Source organism: Piliocolobus tephrosceles, chromosome 19 (genome assembly GCF_002776525.5).
Source record: "Piliocolobus tephrosceles isolate RC106 chromosome 19, ASM277652v3, whole genome shotgun sequence".
Classification (NCBI taxonomy): Eukaryota; Metazoa; Chordata; class Mammalia; order Primates; family Cercopithecidae; genus Piliocolobus; species Piliocolobus tephrosceles.
This window is the reverse complement of record NC_045452.1, coordinates 22998-35524: the sequence shown is the minus strand read 5'-3', so window position 1 is coordinate 35524 and position 12527 is coordinate 22998. Positions and strand designations below refer to the sequence as shown.

Here is a 12527-nt window from a genome sequence, read left to right as displayed (position 1 = left end):
CTGACTCCAGGACTTGTGTTTTCCTCACTGCACTGGGGAAGGTGGGGGGGGACAGCTTTTCAGGAGGGCCTGGGGAACTTCGCAGAGCCAGGTCACCCTCTCACTCTGGGCCTCTTAGTTCTCTTGCATGCTCTGGCCTTTGCATACGCTGCTCCCTGCACCAGGAACCTCCATCCTCATCTTTTTCTGCTTGTCGAACTTCAGAAATCTGCAAGGGTCAGCTTAGAGGTCACTTCTTCCTGAAGCTTTCCTCAACACCCTCCCCGCCCTGCTGCTGCTGCTGCGCTCAGGTCGTCCTCTCACAGCACAGATAACAGCTGTCTCTCCCCACCCTCCCACCACCTCCACTCCCACCCCAGGAAGTGAGGCCAGAGGGCAGGGACAGAGCTGCTGCTGTTTTCTGTGTACCACCAGGGCCCAGCAAAGGGAATGTAGGGAGGGTGGGGGGTGCAGGGCAGCTGGGTTTAGGGACTGAGGGCTGGGTGTCGGAGGCTGGATCCTGCTTTAGTGGAAGTGTCCCTTTAACAGTGACTGGCCTGGCCTGGCTCGGGCCCTGCTTTGCCTCCTGTTCAGCTGTGACTGCAGCTACCATGCTGACTCATGTGCCCGCAGCTAGCAAGAGCTGGCAGCATGGGCTCCCCAGGGGCTATGACAGGCTGGGGGCTTCTGGATTATAAGACAGAGAAGTATGTGATGACCAGGAACTGGCGGGTGGGCGCCCTGCAGAGGCTGCTGCAGCTTGGGATCGTGGTCTATGTGGTAGGGTAAGAGAGAAGAGCTTTGGGCCAGGCTGGAGGGGCAGGGGAAGAGGTGGGGGGTGGGGCTTGGTCCTGCTGGGTTGAAGTTGAGGGTTGGGCTGTTTAGGGGCTAGAGGGGAAGGGGGCAGATTGGGACAGGGGCTGGGGGGAGGTAGGCGATATAAGACAGGAGAGCAAGAACAAGCTGTGTGTTTGTGTGTGCCCACCTGCCTCCTTCCCAGTCCCTCCCCACGGCCCCACCCAGGGGGCACAAGACATCGTCCTTAACATCTGTGAGAGCTGGAGCAGTAGCCCCAGAGAGACCACCAGCTGTATCTCGGGTCAGGGGAGTCTAGAAGCTGGGAGCTGGGTGTAGTGAGGCTGGGGGTGGGTGCTGGCTGGGGAAGGTGATTGTCCGAGGGCACTGGCTCTCTGACGCATGGCTGGAGCTTCTGTCTCGTTCAGGGCATCTGGAGTGGGAAGTGGGGCCAGAGAGGAGGTGGGGCCCTCGATGCTGGACTGCGAGCCTGTAGGGTGTGGGGAGAGAACTGAGCATGTAGGGCCCAGCTCTGCCCCTGTCACTACATGCTGGGGACACACCACACTGCCTAACTTCTCCTCCCCAGGTGGGCTCTCCTCGCCAAAAAAGGCTACCAGGACTGGGATCTTGACCCCCAGATTTCTGTCATCACCAAACTCAAAGGGGTTTCCGTGACTCAGATCGAGGAGCTTGGAAACCGGCTGTGGGATGTGGCCGACTTCGTGAAGCCACCTCAGGTGGGGGCCCTGGTGCTGCTGACGGGGGTGTAAGTCCTTTGCCCACTGACAGCTTGGACACCCACCATGCAGCCAGTGTGTGCCAGAGAGAAGCATGTGATGCCAGAGACAGCTGGGGGTTCTCAGGAAGGCTTTCACAGAGGAGTGGCGCCTGGACAGGGTTTTCAGGGATGTGTAGGAGGTTTCAGGGTGGAAAAAGGGGCTGGTCAAGAAGCCAGGCCAGGGCTGGGTGTGGTGGCTCACTCCTGTAATCCCAGTATTTTGGGAGGCTGAGGCGGGCGGATCACGAGGTCAGAAGATAGAGACCATCCTGGCTAACACGGTGAAACCCTGTCTGTACTAAAAATACAAAAAATCAGCCGGGCGTGGTGGCGGGCGCTTGTAGTCCCAGCTACTCGGGGAGGCTGAGGCAGGATAATGGTGTGAACCTGGGAGGCGGAGCTTGCAGTGAGCCGAGATCACGCCACAGCACTCCAGCCTGGGAGACAGAGACTCCGTCCCCCGTCCCAAAAAAGAAGCCAGACCAGAGAAACTGCATTTCCAAAGACTGCCAACAGAAAAGAAGGGGGTGTCCGGGGCTAATGGCTTGAGCTTGAGAGTGGTGTGGGATGCTGGGGCATGGAACTTCCTGTAGCCCTGCTCCCTGACCTGGGGCACTGTGGTCAGGTGCTGCTCCTCCCCTCTTCTCAGCTGTGTTTCCCTCCTCCATCCACCCAGCTCATCCCCAGCCTCAACTTCCACTTCTACTCTTCTTTTTTTTTTTTGAGACGGAGTCTTGCTCTGCCGCCCAGGCTGGAGTGCAGTGGCCAGATCTCAGCTCCCTGCAAGCTTCGCCTCCCGGGTTCACGCCATTCTCCTGCCTCAGCCTCCCGAGTAGCTGGGACTACAGGCACCCACCTCGTCACCCACCTAGTTTTTTTGTATTTTTTAGTAGAGACGGGGTTTCACCGTATTAGCCAGGATGGTCTCGATCTCCTGACCTCGTGATCCACCTGTCTCGGCCTCCCAAAGTGCTGGGATTACAGGCTTGAGCCACCGCGCCCGGCCCCACTTCTACTCTTCTGATGCCCAGGGTGTATGTAGCCCCAGTGAACACCTGCCCAGAGCGCAGCTGTCTTCCAGGTGCACACCCACATGTCCAAAGATCAATTATTTCCCTCTCCTGTCATGGCCTCTGTGACATCCACTAGTCACGATGGCTGTGACATCCACTAGTGCCTCAGCCAGATCCATGACTCAACCTGGACCCCTTCCTGTCCCTTCCAAGATTTTTCACCACTACCCTTGCCATGCCTGCATGAGACTGTGGCCTCCTAGAGGGCCCTTAGATGCCCCTCTCACCTCCTCCCTACTACTCGGTGCACACCACGCAGCAGCCAGGCTGAACTTTCACACCAGGCATCCTCAGAGCCTGCAGCCCCTGCTTCTACCCTCAGGAATTCTCCCAACCGGGCCTGTGAGGGTGTCCACACATTCCTCCCAATCCTAATGGCTGCCACTCCCACCACCCTCTGCCTAGCCCTCACCTTCCCTTCCTGTGCGTACATTCCTCAAATTCACAGTGCTCTCACGAGCAGCACTGGAGGGTCAGCCTTTCTTTCCAATGTCCTGGGCCACCCATTGACCACAGGCAGAGCTTTCCCTCTTCTCCCCTGGCCCCTGCTGTGCTAGTGCTGCTGTGTGTGGGATGGGAGACTCACCTCTTCTCCATCCTGGGCAGGTGCCGGGCCCAGCTCTCCCCTGGATCTTCAGTACTAGAAGCAGCAGGCTGTTGGAATATTCTGGTTGAAGCCAGGCATGGTAGCTGGAGCCTGTAGTCCCAGCTACTTGGGAGGCTGAGGCAGGAGGATCTCCTGAGCCCAGGAGTTAGAGTTTGCAGTGAGCACTAATGATAACACTGCACTCCAGCCTGGGTGACTAAGTGAAACCCTGTCTCTAAATGTACACAGACACACGCACACACACAAATAAATTTTGGTTGAGCAAATGAGAAAGAAACTTGTCTCAAGAGATGGACATGGGCACGAGGCTTCCTGATCTCAAAAATGGCCAGAACCCCTACCAGCCTCCCATCTCTGCTTCAATCTAACCCCTACCAGCCTCCCATCTCTGCTTCAATCTGCCTTATGGGGGGACAGGGTTAATGACTTGATGGGGCCAACATCCCTTCCCTCATAAACCAGGCTGCTGGCTTCCGGCCTTTCTGGTCAATGCGAGCCCATCCAGGCCAACCTTGAGATTTGCCTCCTAGGGAGAAAACGTGTTCTTCTTGGTGACCAACTTCCTTGTGACACCAGCCCAAGTTCAGGGCAGATGCCCAGAGGTGAGTTTGTCCAGGATCCTCCCAGCAGGCCCCTCGTTCCTCCACCAGCCCCAGGTGGCCACCCGTGTTTCCCTTTCCCCTTCCCAGGTGGCGAAAGGCTCAGCATGTGCTTAGTGTCCCCCAGGCACTGGGCTACATCTTTGTGTGAGTTATTTCTTTCAGTCTTCATGTATCCCCTGTCTGGTAGGAAGTCCTGTGATCCGCATTTCAGAGGAGAAGACTGAGGCTCGGTGAGGTTGAGTCACTTTCTTAAGGCCTCCCAGGCCGGGCGCGGTGGCTCAAGCCTGTAATCCCAGCACTTTGGGAGGCTGAGACGGGTGGATCACGAGGTCAGGAGATCGAGACCATCCTGGCGAACACGGTGAAACCCCGTCTCTACTAAAAAAATACAAAAAAAAAAAAAAAACTAGCCGGGCGAGGTGGCGGGCGCCTGTAGTCCCAGCTACTCGGGAGGCTGAGGCAGGAGAATGGCGTAAACCCGGGAGGCGGAGCTTGCAGTGAGCCGAGATCGCACCACTGCACTCCAACCTGGGCAACAGCGAAACTCTGTCTCAAAAAAAAAAAAAAAAAAAGGCCTCCCAGCCTGTGGGTGACAGTACCCTGAGCTCTGGGCAGCAACAGTTCCCATGAGGTGCCCAGACCCTCCTCATCCTGGTCCTGCCTCTGGGTACTCTCCAGGTTGTTACTGTGACACCCAGAGCTGGGCACATGCTCAGGGAGGCTCTAATAGCAAGAGCCAAGCTGGAATATCACCTCTCCTTCTCTGTGCTCAGCCTCTATTAGTATGTCCTGAAGCAGCTTTCATCTTTGTGAGCCAACATAGCACACTCTTGCTCATGGTGAATTCAGGGTTGCTTATGATTTCTGGATAGTTTTGTTTTGTTTTTGAGACGGAGTCTTGCTTTGTCACCCAGGCTGGAGTGAAGTGACGCGATCTCGGCTCACTGCAAGCTCCGCCTCCCAGGTTCACACCATTTTCTTGCCTCAGCCTCCCGAGTAGCTGGTACTACAGGCGCCCGCTACCACGCCCAGATAATTTTTTTTTTTTTTGTATTTTTAGTGGAAACGGGGTTTCACCGTGTTAGCCAGGATGGTCTCGATCTCCTGACCCCGTGATCCGCCTGCCTCGGCCTCCCAAAGTGCTGGGATTACAGGCGTGAGCCCTGATTTCTGGATAGTTTTTACATCAACCATGGTCAAACCAGAGTCCCCCACCTTGTTCTTCGTTTCTGATCCAGAAATACTGATTCTCCCCCTGACATTTCACCTTTACCCCTTGCCTGGAGATGTCCCTGGGATCCTGCATCTGTCACAGAGCACGCTCATTCTCTCCAGCTGCGAATTTTGTTTGAACTATTGAGACTCAGGACATAGTCCCAAAAGTTTACTTCCACAGTGACATCTTTCTTTAAACAAGTCCAACATTTACCTGCCTCCTGGGCTGGAGGGTCATTGTGCAGACACCTGTTCCCTGAGCCCTGCTGGTTAGTCCTAGCACAGTTGCTGGAGACATTCCATGTCTGTAGTTGGAAATATGCACAAAGGATTGCTTACTCTTTTTTTTTTTTTTTTTTGAGATGGAGTCTCGCTCTTGTCCCCCAGGCTGGAGTTCAATGGCCCGATCTTGGCTCACTGCAACCTCCGCCTCTCGGGTTCAAGCAATTCTCCTGCTCAGCCTCCTGAGTAGCTGGGATTACAGGTGCCCACCACCACGCCCAGCTAATTTATGTATTTTAAGTACAGACAGGGTTTCACTTTGTTAGCCAGGCTGGTCTTGAACTCCTGGCCTCAGGTGATCTGCCCGCCTCAGCCTCCCAAAGTGCTGGGATTACAGGCATGAGCCTGCCGAGACCAGCTTGGTCGGGGAGACCCTAACCCAGCAGCACTAGAGAAATTAAAGACACACACAGAAATACAGAGGTGTGGAGTGGGAAATCAGGGGTATCACAGCCTTCAGAGCTGAGAGCCTTGAACAGATTTACCTACATATTTATTGACAGCAAGCCAGTGATAAGCAGTTTCTGTAGGTTATAGATTAACTAAAAGTATTCCTAATGGGAAACAAAAGGGTGGACCAAAATAAAGGGATGGGCGCTGGCGAGTTACCTGCAGCGGGAGCGTGTCCTTAAGGCACAGATCGCTCATGCTATTCTTTGTGGTTTAAGAAGCCTTTAAGCGGTTTTCCACCCTGGGTGGACCAGGTGTTCCTTGCCCTCATTCTGGTAAACCCACAACCTTCCAGCGTGGGCATCATGGCCATCACGAACATGTCACAGTGCTGCAGAGATTTTGTTTATGGCCAGTTTTGGACCACTTTATAACCAGATTTTGGGGGCCTATTCCCAACATGAGCCACTGCGCCCAGCAGGATGTGCTTACTCTTAGTGAACCCATACAATGTCCTTCCCTTTCTTAATGCTCAGGTGTCTATTTAATATTCAGTTTGTAGACTGTTCTGAAATTTGGCTGGATCCGTGGGTCTGTGTTTTTCAGAATCTGTGCAATTCCTCTTTGTCTGCAAGCACATTTCTGGCTCTTCCCATGAAGCATCAGGGCTGGGTTGTAATTATCAGATCTGACAACCTGGCTTTCCCAGAAGACCAGAGTTCTGCCAGCTCCTCTCGGGATCCTGGCCCCTGATCCTTCGCGAACATGCGCCGTGCTCCTTTAGTGTCACCTCCCTCAGCAGACACCGCTGAGCCTCCCCACTGGGCCAGGGGGCTAGCTATGCTGAATTCACAAAACTCCATCTCCCATACCTCAAGGACCACCTGCGTGGACAGCCCAGCCAAGGTGGCAGGTCCTATGATGGGACAGAGGCTGTAGCTGAGGGACCCAGGGCTGCACTTGAGCAGAATCTTTTTTTTTTTTTTTTTTTTTGAGATGGAGTCTCACTCTGTCACCCAGGCTGGAGTGCCGAGGCATGATCTCGGCTCACTGCAACCTCCACCTCCTGGGTTCAAGCGATTCTCCTGCCTCAGTCGCCCAAGTAGGCGGGACTACAGGCACAAGCCACCACACTCGGATAATTTTTGTATTTTTAATAGAGACAGGGTTTCGCCATGGTGGCCAGGCCGGTCTCGAACTCCTGACCTCAGGTAATCTACCCACCTCAACTTCCCAAAGTGTTGGGATTACAGGCATGAGCCACCGTGTCCGGCTGAGCAGAATCTTAAAAAAGGGTGAGGAGAAGCTGGTGAGCAGGTGGATTTGGCTGGAGCAGGTGTCCACCAGAGGGGGCTTTGTGGGCAAAGGCGCTGAGCTATGTAAGGTGAGGTGCCTTTAGGGCTACCTGCCACTGAGTGGAGCTGAAGTGAATATTTGAACTGGGGTGGGAAGAAGGTAGTTCAGGATTTCAGGGGCCCCTGTAAGCCCCACTATGGAGCCAAACTGTTTTTGTTTGTTTTCTTTTTTTCTTTTCTTTTCTTTTTTTTTTTTTTTTTTTTTGAGACACGGTCTTGCTCTGTCACCCAGGCTAGAATACAGTGGTGTGATCACAGCTCACTGCCTCCTTGACATCTTGGGCTTAAGCAATTTTTTTTGCCTCAGCCTTCTGAGTTGCTGGCACTATATAGGTGGGAGTGACCATACTCAGCTAATTGTTAAACTTTTTTTTTTTTTTTCCTGTAGCGATGAGGTCTTGCTTTGTTGCCCAGGCAGGTCTCGAATTCCTGGGCTCAGGCAATCCACCCGCCTTGGACTCTCAAAGTGCTAGGATTACAGGCATGAGCCACCGTGCCTGACAGGAGCTAAACTTGATGAGAGGAGCAGAAGAGAGCCACACATGGGCTCAGAGGCAGGGTGCTCAATCTCCTGCACATTGTGGGATGCACCACTTGGGCTGCTGGGGGTAGGTGGATAAGGGTAGGGGGAGACGTGGGGGCCCCATTGGTGGTCACTGTGGGGTCTAGTTGGAGGAGACCGTAGCCCAGCTGGGGTGGAGAGGAGAGGCAGACACAGGACATAGGTAGGGACAAAGAAGCACAGCATGTGGCTCTGCTCCGCCCTCCACCCAATCATGACGGCCCTGTCTTTCAGAAATTCCCACTGCCTCATTCTGGCTTCTCGGAGGCCCTCAGCCTTCCTTGAGCTCCTGGTACTGCTGTTCCTCCTGCTGCCACTGAGCTGAGTGCCCTGGGCAGCAGTGTCCATCCTCAGCTGGGGCAGAACCGTGCCTGGGAGAGTGCCTGGTGCTCAAGGGTGCCTTCCTCTCTTGGGTCTGGGACCCCAGAAAGCTCGCCTGTCCTCTCCTTCTGCCAGAGCCCCATAGTCCTGTGCCTCTGTGCAGACATTAATGTCCCCAGGTTACAGAAGAGCGAGCAGAAAGGATTAGCCTGTGGCCTCTCAGCAAGGGTGTGGGGTCCTGCTTTAATACCCAAGCCCCTGACTCCAGGGCCCTGATCTTTGTCAGTTGTGCCCCCATTCCGGGCATCAAAAACTTACCCTCCCAAGATATATTCACCTTCCCTGATCTGTCATCCAGATTGGACCAGAGGAGCTAGACCTGGAAGAATCACTTCCGTGTCCACCACGGACAGAACTGTCAGGAGGGAAGGGCAGGGCGCGTTGTCTCACACCTTTAATCGCAGCACGCTGGAAGGCTGAGACAGTAGGATTGCTTGATGCCAGGAGTTTAAAACCAGCCTGGTCAACATAGCAAGACTCCATCTCTACAAAAAAAAAAAAAAAAAAAAAAAAACTAAAAAATCAGCCAGGCACAGTGGTGTGTGTTTGTAGTTCCAGCTACTGGAAAAACTGAGGTGAGAGGATTGCTTAAGCCCAGGAGGGCGAGGCTATAGTGAGCCACGTTCATACCGCTGCACTCCAGCCTGGGCAACAGAGTGAGACTGAATCACTAAAAATAAATTTTTTTAAAAAGGAGGAAAGGGGTCTCCCTTTGTCTTTGAAATACAGCATTGTACCCTCATCTGGCCAGGGTGTTGCTCTGCTCCCTCCTCTGACCTCCTTTTATTTGCACCCTCCAGCTTTCCTGTGTGGGCCCAGACTCAGGGTACTCTGGTGGGGGGGTGGTGAGGAGGTTTAAGGTGGGAAGGGGGCCTGTCCTTCCCACCTTGAATCTCCCTGCCTTTGAGACTGGGCTGTGGAGGGGAGACATCCCCTGTGCCATCGGTGACTGCTCTCTTGCCCACCTCAGCACCCATCCGTCCCACTGGCTAACTGCTGGGTCGACGAGGACTGCCCCGAAGGGGAGAGAGGCACGCACAGCCACGGTAACTGTGGGCTCTGTCTTCCAGTGCCCTCAGCAGGGTGGGGGCTGGGCTGGGATCCTGGGTGGCTCCTGAGTGCAGGCCCCATTCGCCTCTGTCCCTGCATCTCTCTTTCTGCCAACAACCCCTTGGCTGACGCCTTCCCCAGCCCTGTGGAGATTTGAAGGTCTGGAGTTCATCTTTTATTTTCTAGGCGTGAAAACAGGCCGATGTGTGGTGTTCAATGGGACCCACAGGACCTGTGAGATCTGGAGTTGGTGCCCGGTGGAGAGTGGCGTTGTGCCCTCGTAAGTGTCCCCACAATCCCCCACCCCCACCGGCGCAGGGCCCCAGGCCTGGCAGAGGCTGTCACCTCCCTTCCACCTGCAGGAGGCCCCTGCTGGCCCAGGCCCAGAACTTCACACTGTTCATCAAAAACACAGTCACCTTCAGCAAGTTCAACTTCTCTAAGTAAGCAGAGTGGGTCTCATCTGCCCCAAGACCCTCCTTGTCTCCTACCTCGTCTGACCTCCCCCACCCCTCCCAGGTCGAATGCCTTGGAGACCTGGGACCCCACCTATTTTAAGTACTGCCGCTATGAACCACAACTCAGCCCCTACTGTCCCGTGTTCCGCATTGGGGACCTCGTGGCCGAGGCTGGAGGGAACTTCGAGGACCTGGCGTTGCTGGTGGGTCCCAAGTTGGGGGCAAGGTTCCTGGAGGGCTCTGGGAGAGGGTCCCGGGCCCACCCACCAGTGGAACAGCTGTGTGCTATGTGCAGGGTGGCTCTGTGGGCATCAGGGTTCACTGGGATTGTGACCTGGACACTGGGGACTCCGGCTGCCAGACTCACTACTCCTTCCAGCTGCAGGAGAGAAGCTACAACTTCAGGTGAGGCCCCACTGCTCCCAGTGCCCAACTGCTGTGCCCATCGCCCTCTCCCTGTGGCGGTCAGGACAGACCACACCCAGGCCCAGCCCTCTGGATATTCCACTGGTGTGCGAGGGGCTCCCAGGAGCACGAGAGAGCTGTTCTCAACCCCACATCCTCCAGCACAGGCTCCATCCTGCTCCCCCAAGTCCTGAGCCCTCCACCCCATCTGTCCCGGGCCCCTGCCCAGCTCAGGCTCCTCACTGTCAGCCCTTCCTCCACCCTACCCTGCCTCTAGTATCTCCCCTCCACAGCAATGGGGTGTTTGCTTTTTACTTTCCCCCTTCTTCCTTTCAGCTTTTTTTTTTTTTTTTTGAGACGGAGTCTTGCTCTGTCGCCCGAGCTGGAGTGCAGTGGCCAGATCTCAGCTCACTGCAAGCTCCGCCTCCCGGGTTTACGCCATTCTCCTGCCTCAGCCTCCGGAGTAGCTGGGACTACAGGCGCCCGCCACCTCGCCCGGCCTTTTTTTTTTTTTTTTAAGACAGAATCTCATTCTGTCACCCAGGCTGGAGTGCAGTGGCCCGATCTTGGCTCACTGTAACCTCTGCTTCCCGGGTTCAACCGATTATCCTCCCTCAGCCTCTGAGTAGCTGGAATTACAGGCACCCGCCACCACTCCTAGCTAATTTTTATATTTTGGTAGAGATGGGTTTTCACGATGTTGGCCAGGCTGGTCTCAAACCCCTGACCTCAGGTGATCCACCCACCTTAGCCTCCCAAAGGGCTAGGATTACAGATGTAAGCCACCGTGCCTGGCCTCCCTTCAGCTTTTACCTAAACATTTTTTTAAAAAACTCTAGACAAGGCCGGGCGCGGTGGCTCAAGCCTGTAATCCCAGCACTTTGGGAGGCCGAGATGGGCGGATCACGAGGTCAGGAGATCAAGACCATCCTGGCTAACACAGTGAAACCCCGTCTCTACTAAAAAATACAAAAAAAACTAGCCGGGCGAGGTGGCGGGCGCCTGTAGTCCCAGCTACTCGGGAGGCTGAGGCAGGAGAATGGCGTGAACTCGGGAGGCGGAGCTTGCAGTGAGCTGAGATCCGGCCACTGCACTCCAGCCTGGGCGACAGAGAGAGACTCCGTCTCAAAAAAAAAAAAAAAAAAAAAAAAAAAACTCTAGGCAAACTTAAGATTAGTACCATGAACACCCATATACCTTCATCTGGGCTTATCAGTTTTTATGTTACCATCTGGCCACATTTTCTTTCTCCCTGTCTGGAGTGAACTGGATATGTTTAGATTTCAAACGGAACTGTTTGAAAGTAGGTGGCAGACATCCGGACACTCACCTTTTTCAACATTGTCCTGAGAACAGGGACCTTCCCCATGTAGCCACTGTCTTATTGTTGCACTCAAGAAATTGACTTTTGGGTGCAGTGGCTCATGCCTGTAATCCCAACACTTTGGGAGGCTGAGGCGGGAGGATCACCTGAGCCCAGGAGTTTGAGACCAACCTGGGCAATATAAGGGGACCCCCATGTCTACAAAAAATACTTCTAAAATTAGCTGGGCCTGATGGCAGATGCCTATGGTCCCAGCTACTCAGGAGGCTGAGGTGGGAGGATCATTTGAGCCCAGAAGACTGAGGCTGCAGTGAGCCATGATCATGCCACTGCATTCCAGTCTGATGACAGAGTGAGATGCCATAAAAGAAAGAAAAGAGAGAAAGAAAGACATTTAGCAAGAGTAAATCTTTTTTAATTTTTTTTTTTTTTTGAGACGGAGTCTCGCTGCGTCGCCCAGGCTGGAGTGCAGTGGCGCGATCTCGGCTCAATGCAAGCTCCGCCTCCCGGGTTTACGCCATTCTCCTGCCTCAGCCTCCCGAGTAGCTGGGACTACAGGCGCCCGCCATCTTGCCCGGCTAGTTTTTTGTATTTTTTAATAGAGACGGGGTTTCACCGTGTAGGCCAGGATGGTCTTGATCTCCTGACCCCGTGATCCACCCGTCTTGGCCTCCCAAAGTGCTGGGATTACAGGCTTGAGCCACCGCGCCCGGCCATCTTTTTTAATTTTTAAAAAACAATATAGAAACGGAGTCTCACTATGTTGACCAGGCTGGTCTTGAACTCCTGGCCTCAAGTGATCAGTTTCCTACCTCAGCCTTTCAAAGTATTGAGATTACAGGTGTGACCCACCTTCCTGGCTGGCAGAATAAATCTATTACTTAATACTCCCCAGCTGTGCCAACAGTGATCCTAAACCTTTGTACTTTCCAATCTAGGATGCACTCAAGAATTTTCTTTTTTTTTGAGATGGAGTCTCACTCTTGTCACCCAGGCTGGAGTGCAATGGCATGATCTCGGCTCACTGCAACCTCTGCCTCCCAGGTTCAAGCAATTCTCTTGCCTCACCCTCCCAAGTAGCTGGGATTACAGGCATCCACCACCATGCGCGGCTAATTTTTGTATTTTTGTAGAGATGGGGTTTTACCACGTTGGTCTCGAACTCCTGACCTCAGGTGATCCACCTGCCTTGGCCTCCCAAAATGCTGGGATTATAGGTGTGAGCCACTGCACCTGGCCTTTTTTTTTTTTTTTTTTTTTTTTTTTTT

The 12527-nt window shown here is 54.0% G+C and overlaps 1 protein-coding gene across 2 annotated transcripts in view; it reads left to right on the top strand.

Annotated features, from left to right (window-relative positions):
* Positions 1-426: 426 nt before the first annotated feature.
* Positions 427-12527, top strand: part of P2RX6 (purinergic receptor P2X 6) — a 15476-nt gene continuing 3375 nt past the window's right edge. The window contains exons 1-8 of one of the 2 annotated variants that reach the window (XM_026449264.1): positions 427-764; positions 1364-1514; positions 3766-3837; positions 8993-9068; positions 9259-9352; positions 9435-9515; positions 9592-9733; positions 9826-9935. In XM_026449264.1, coding sequence (XP_026305049.1) covers positions 601-764; positions 1364-1514; positions 3766-3837; positions 8993-9068; positions 9259-9352; positions 9435-9515; positions 9592-9733; positions 9826-9935 — 890 coding nt within the window. In that variant the 5' untranslated portion in view covers positions 427-600. The remainder of the gene's footprint in view (positions 765-1363; positions 1515-3765; positions 3838-8992; positions 9069-9258; positions 9353-9434; positions 9516-9591; positions 9734-9825; positions 9936-12527) is intronic. The other variant, XM_026449265.1, reaches the window with a different exon arrangement.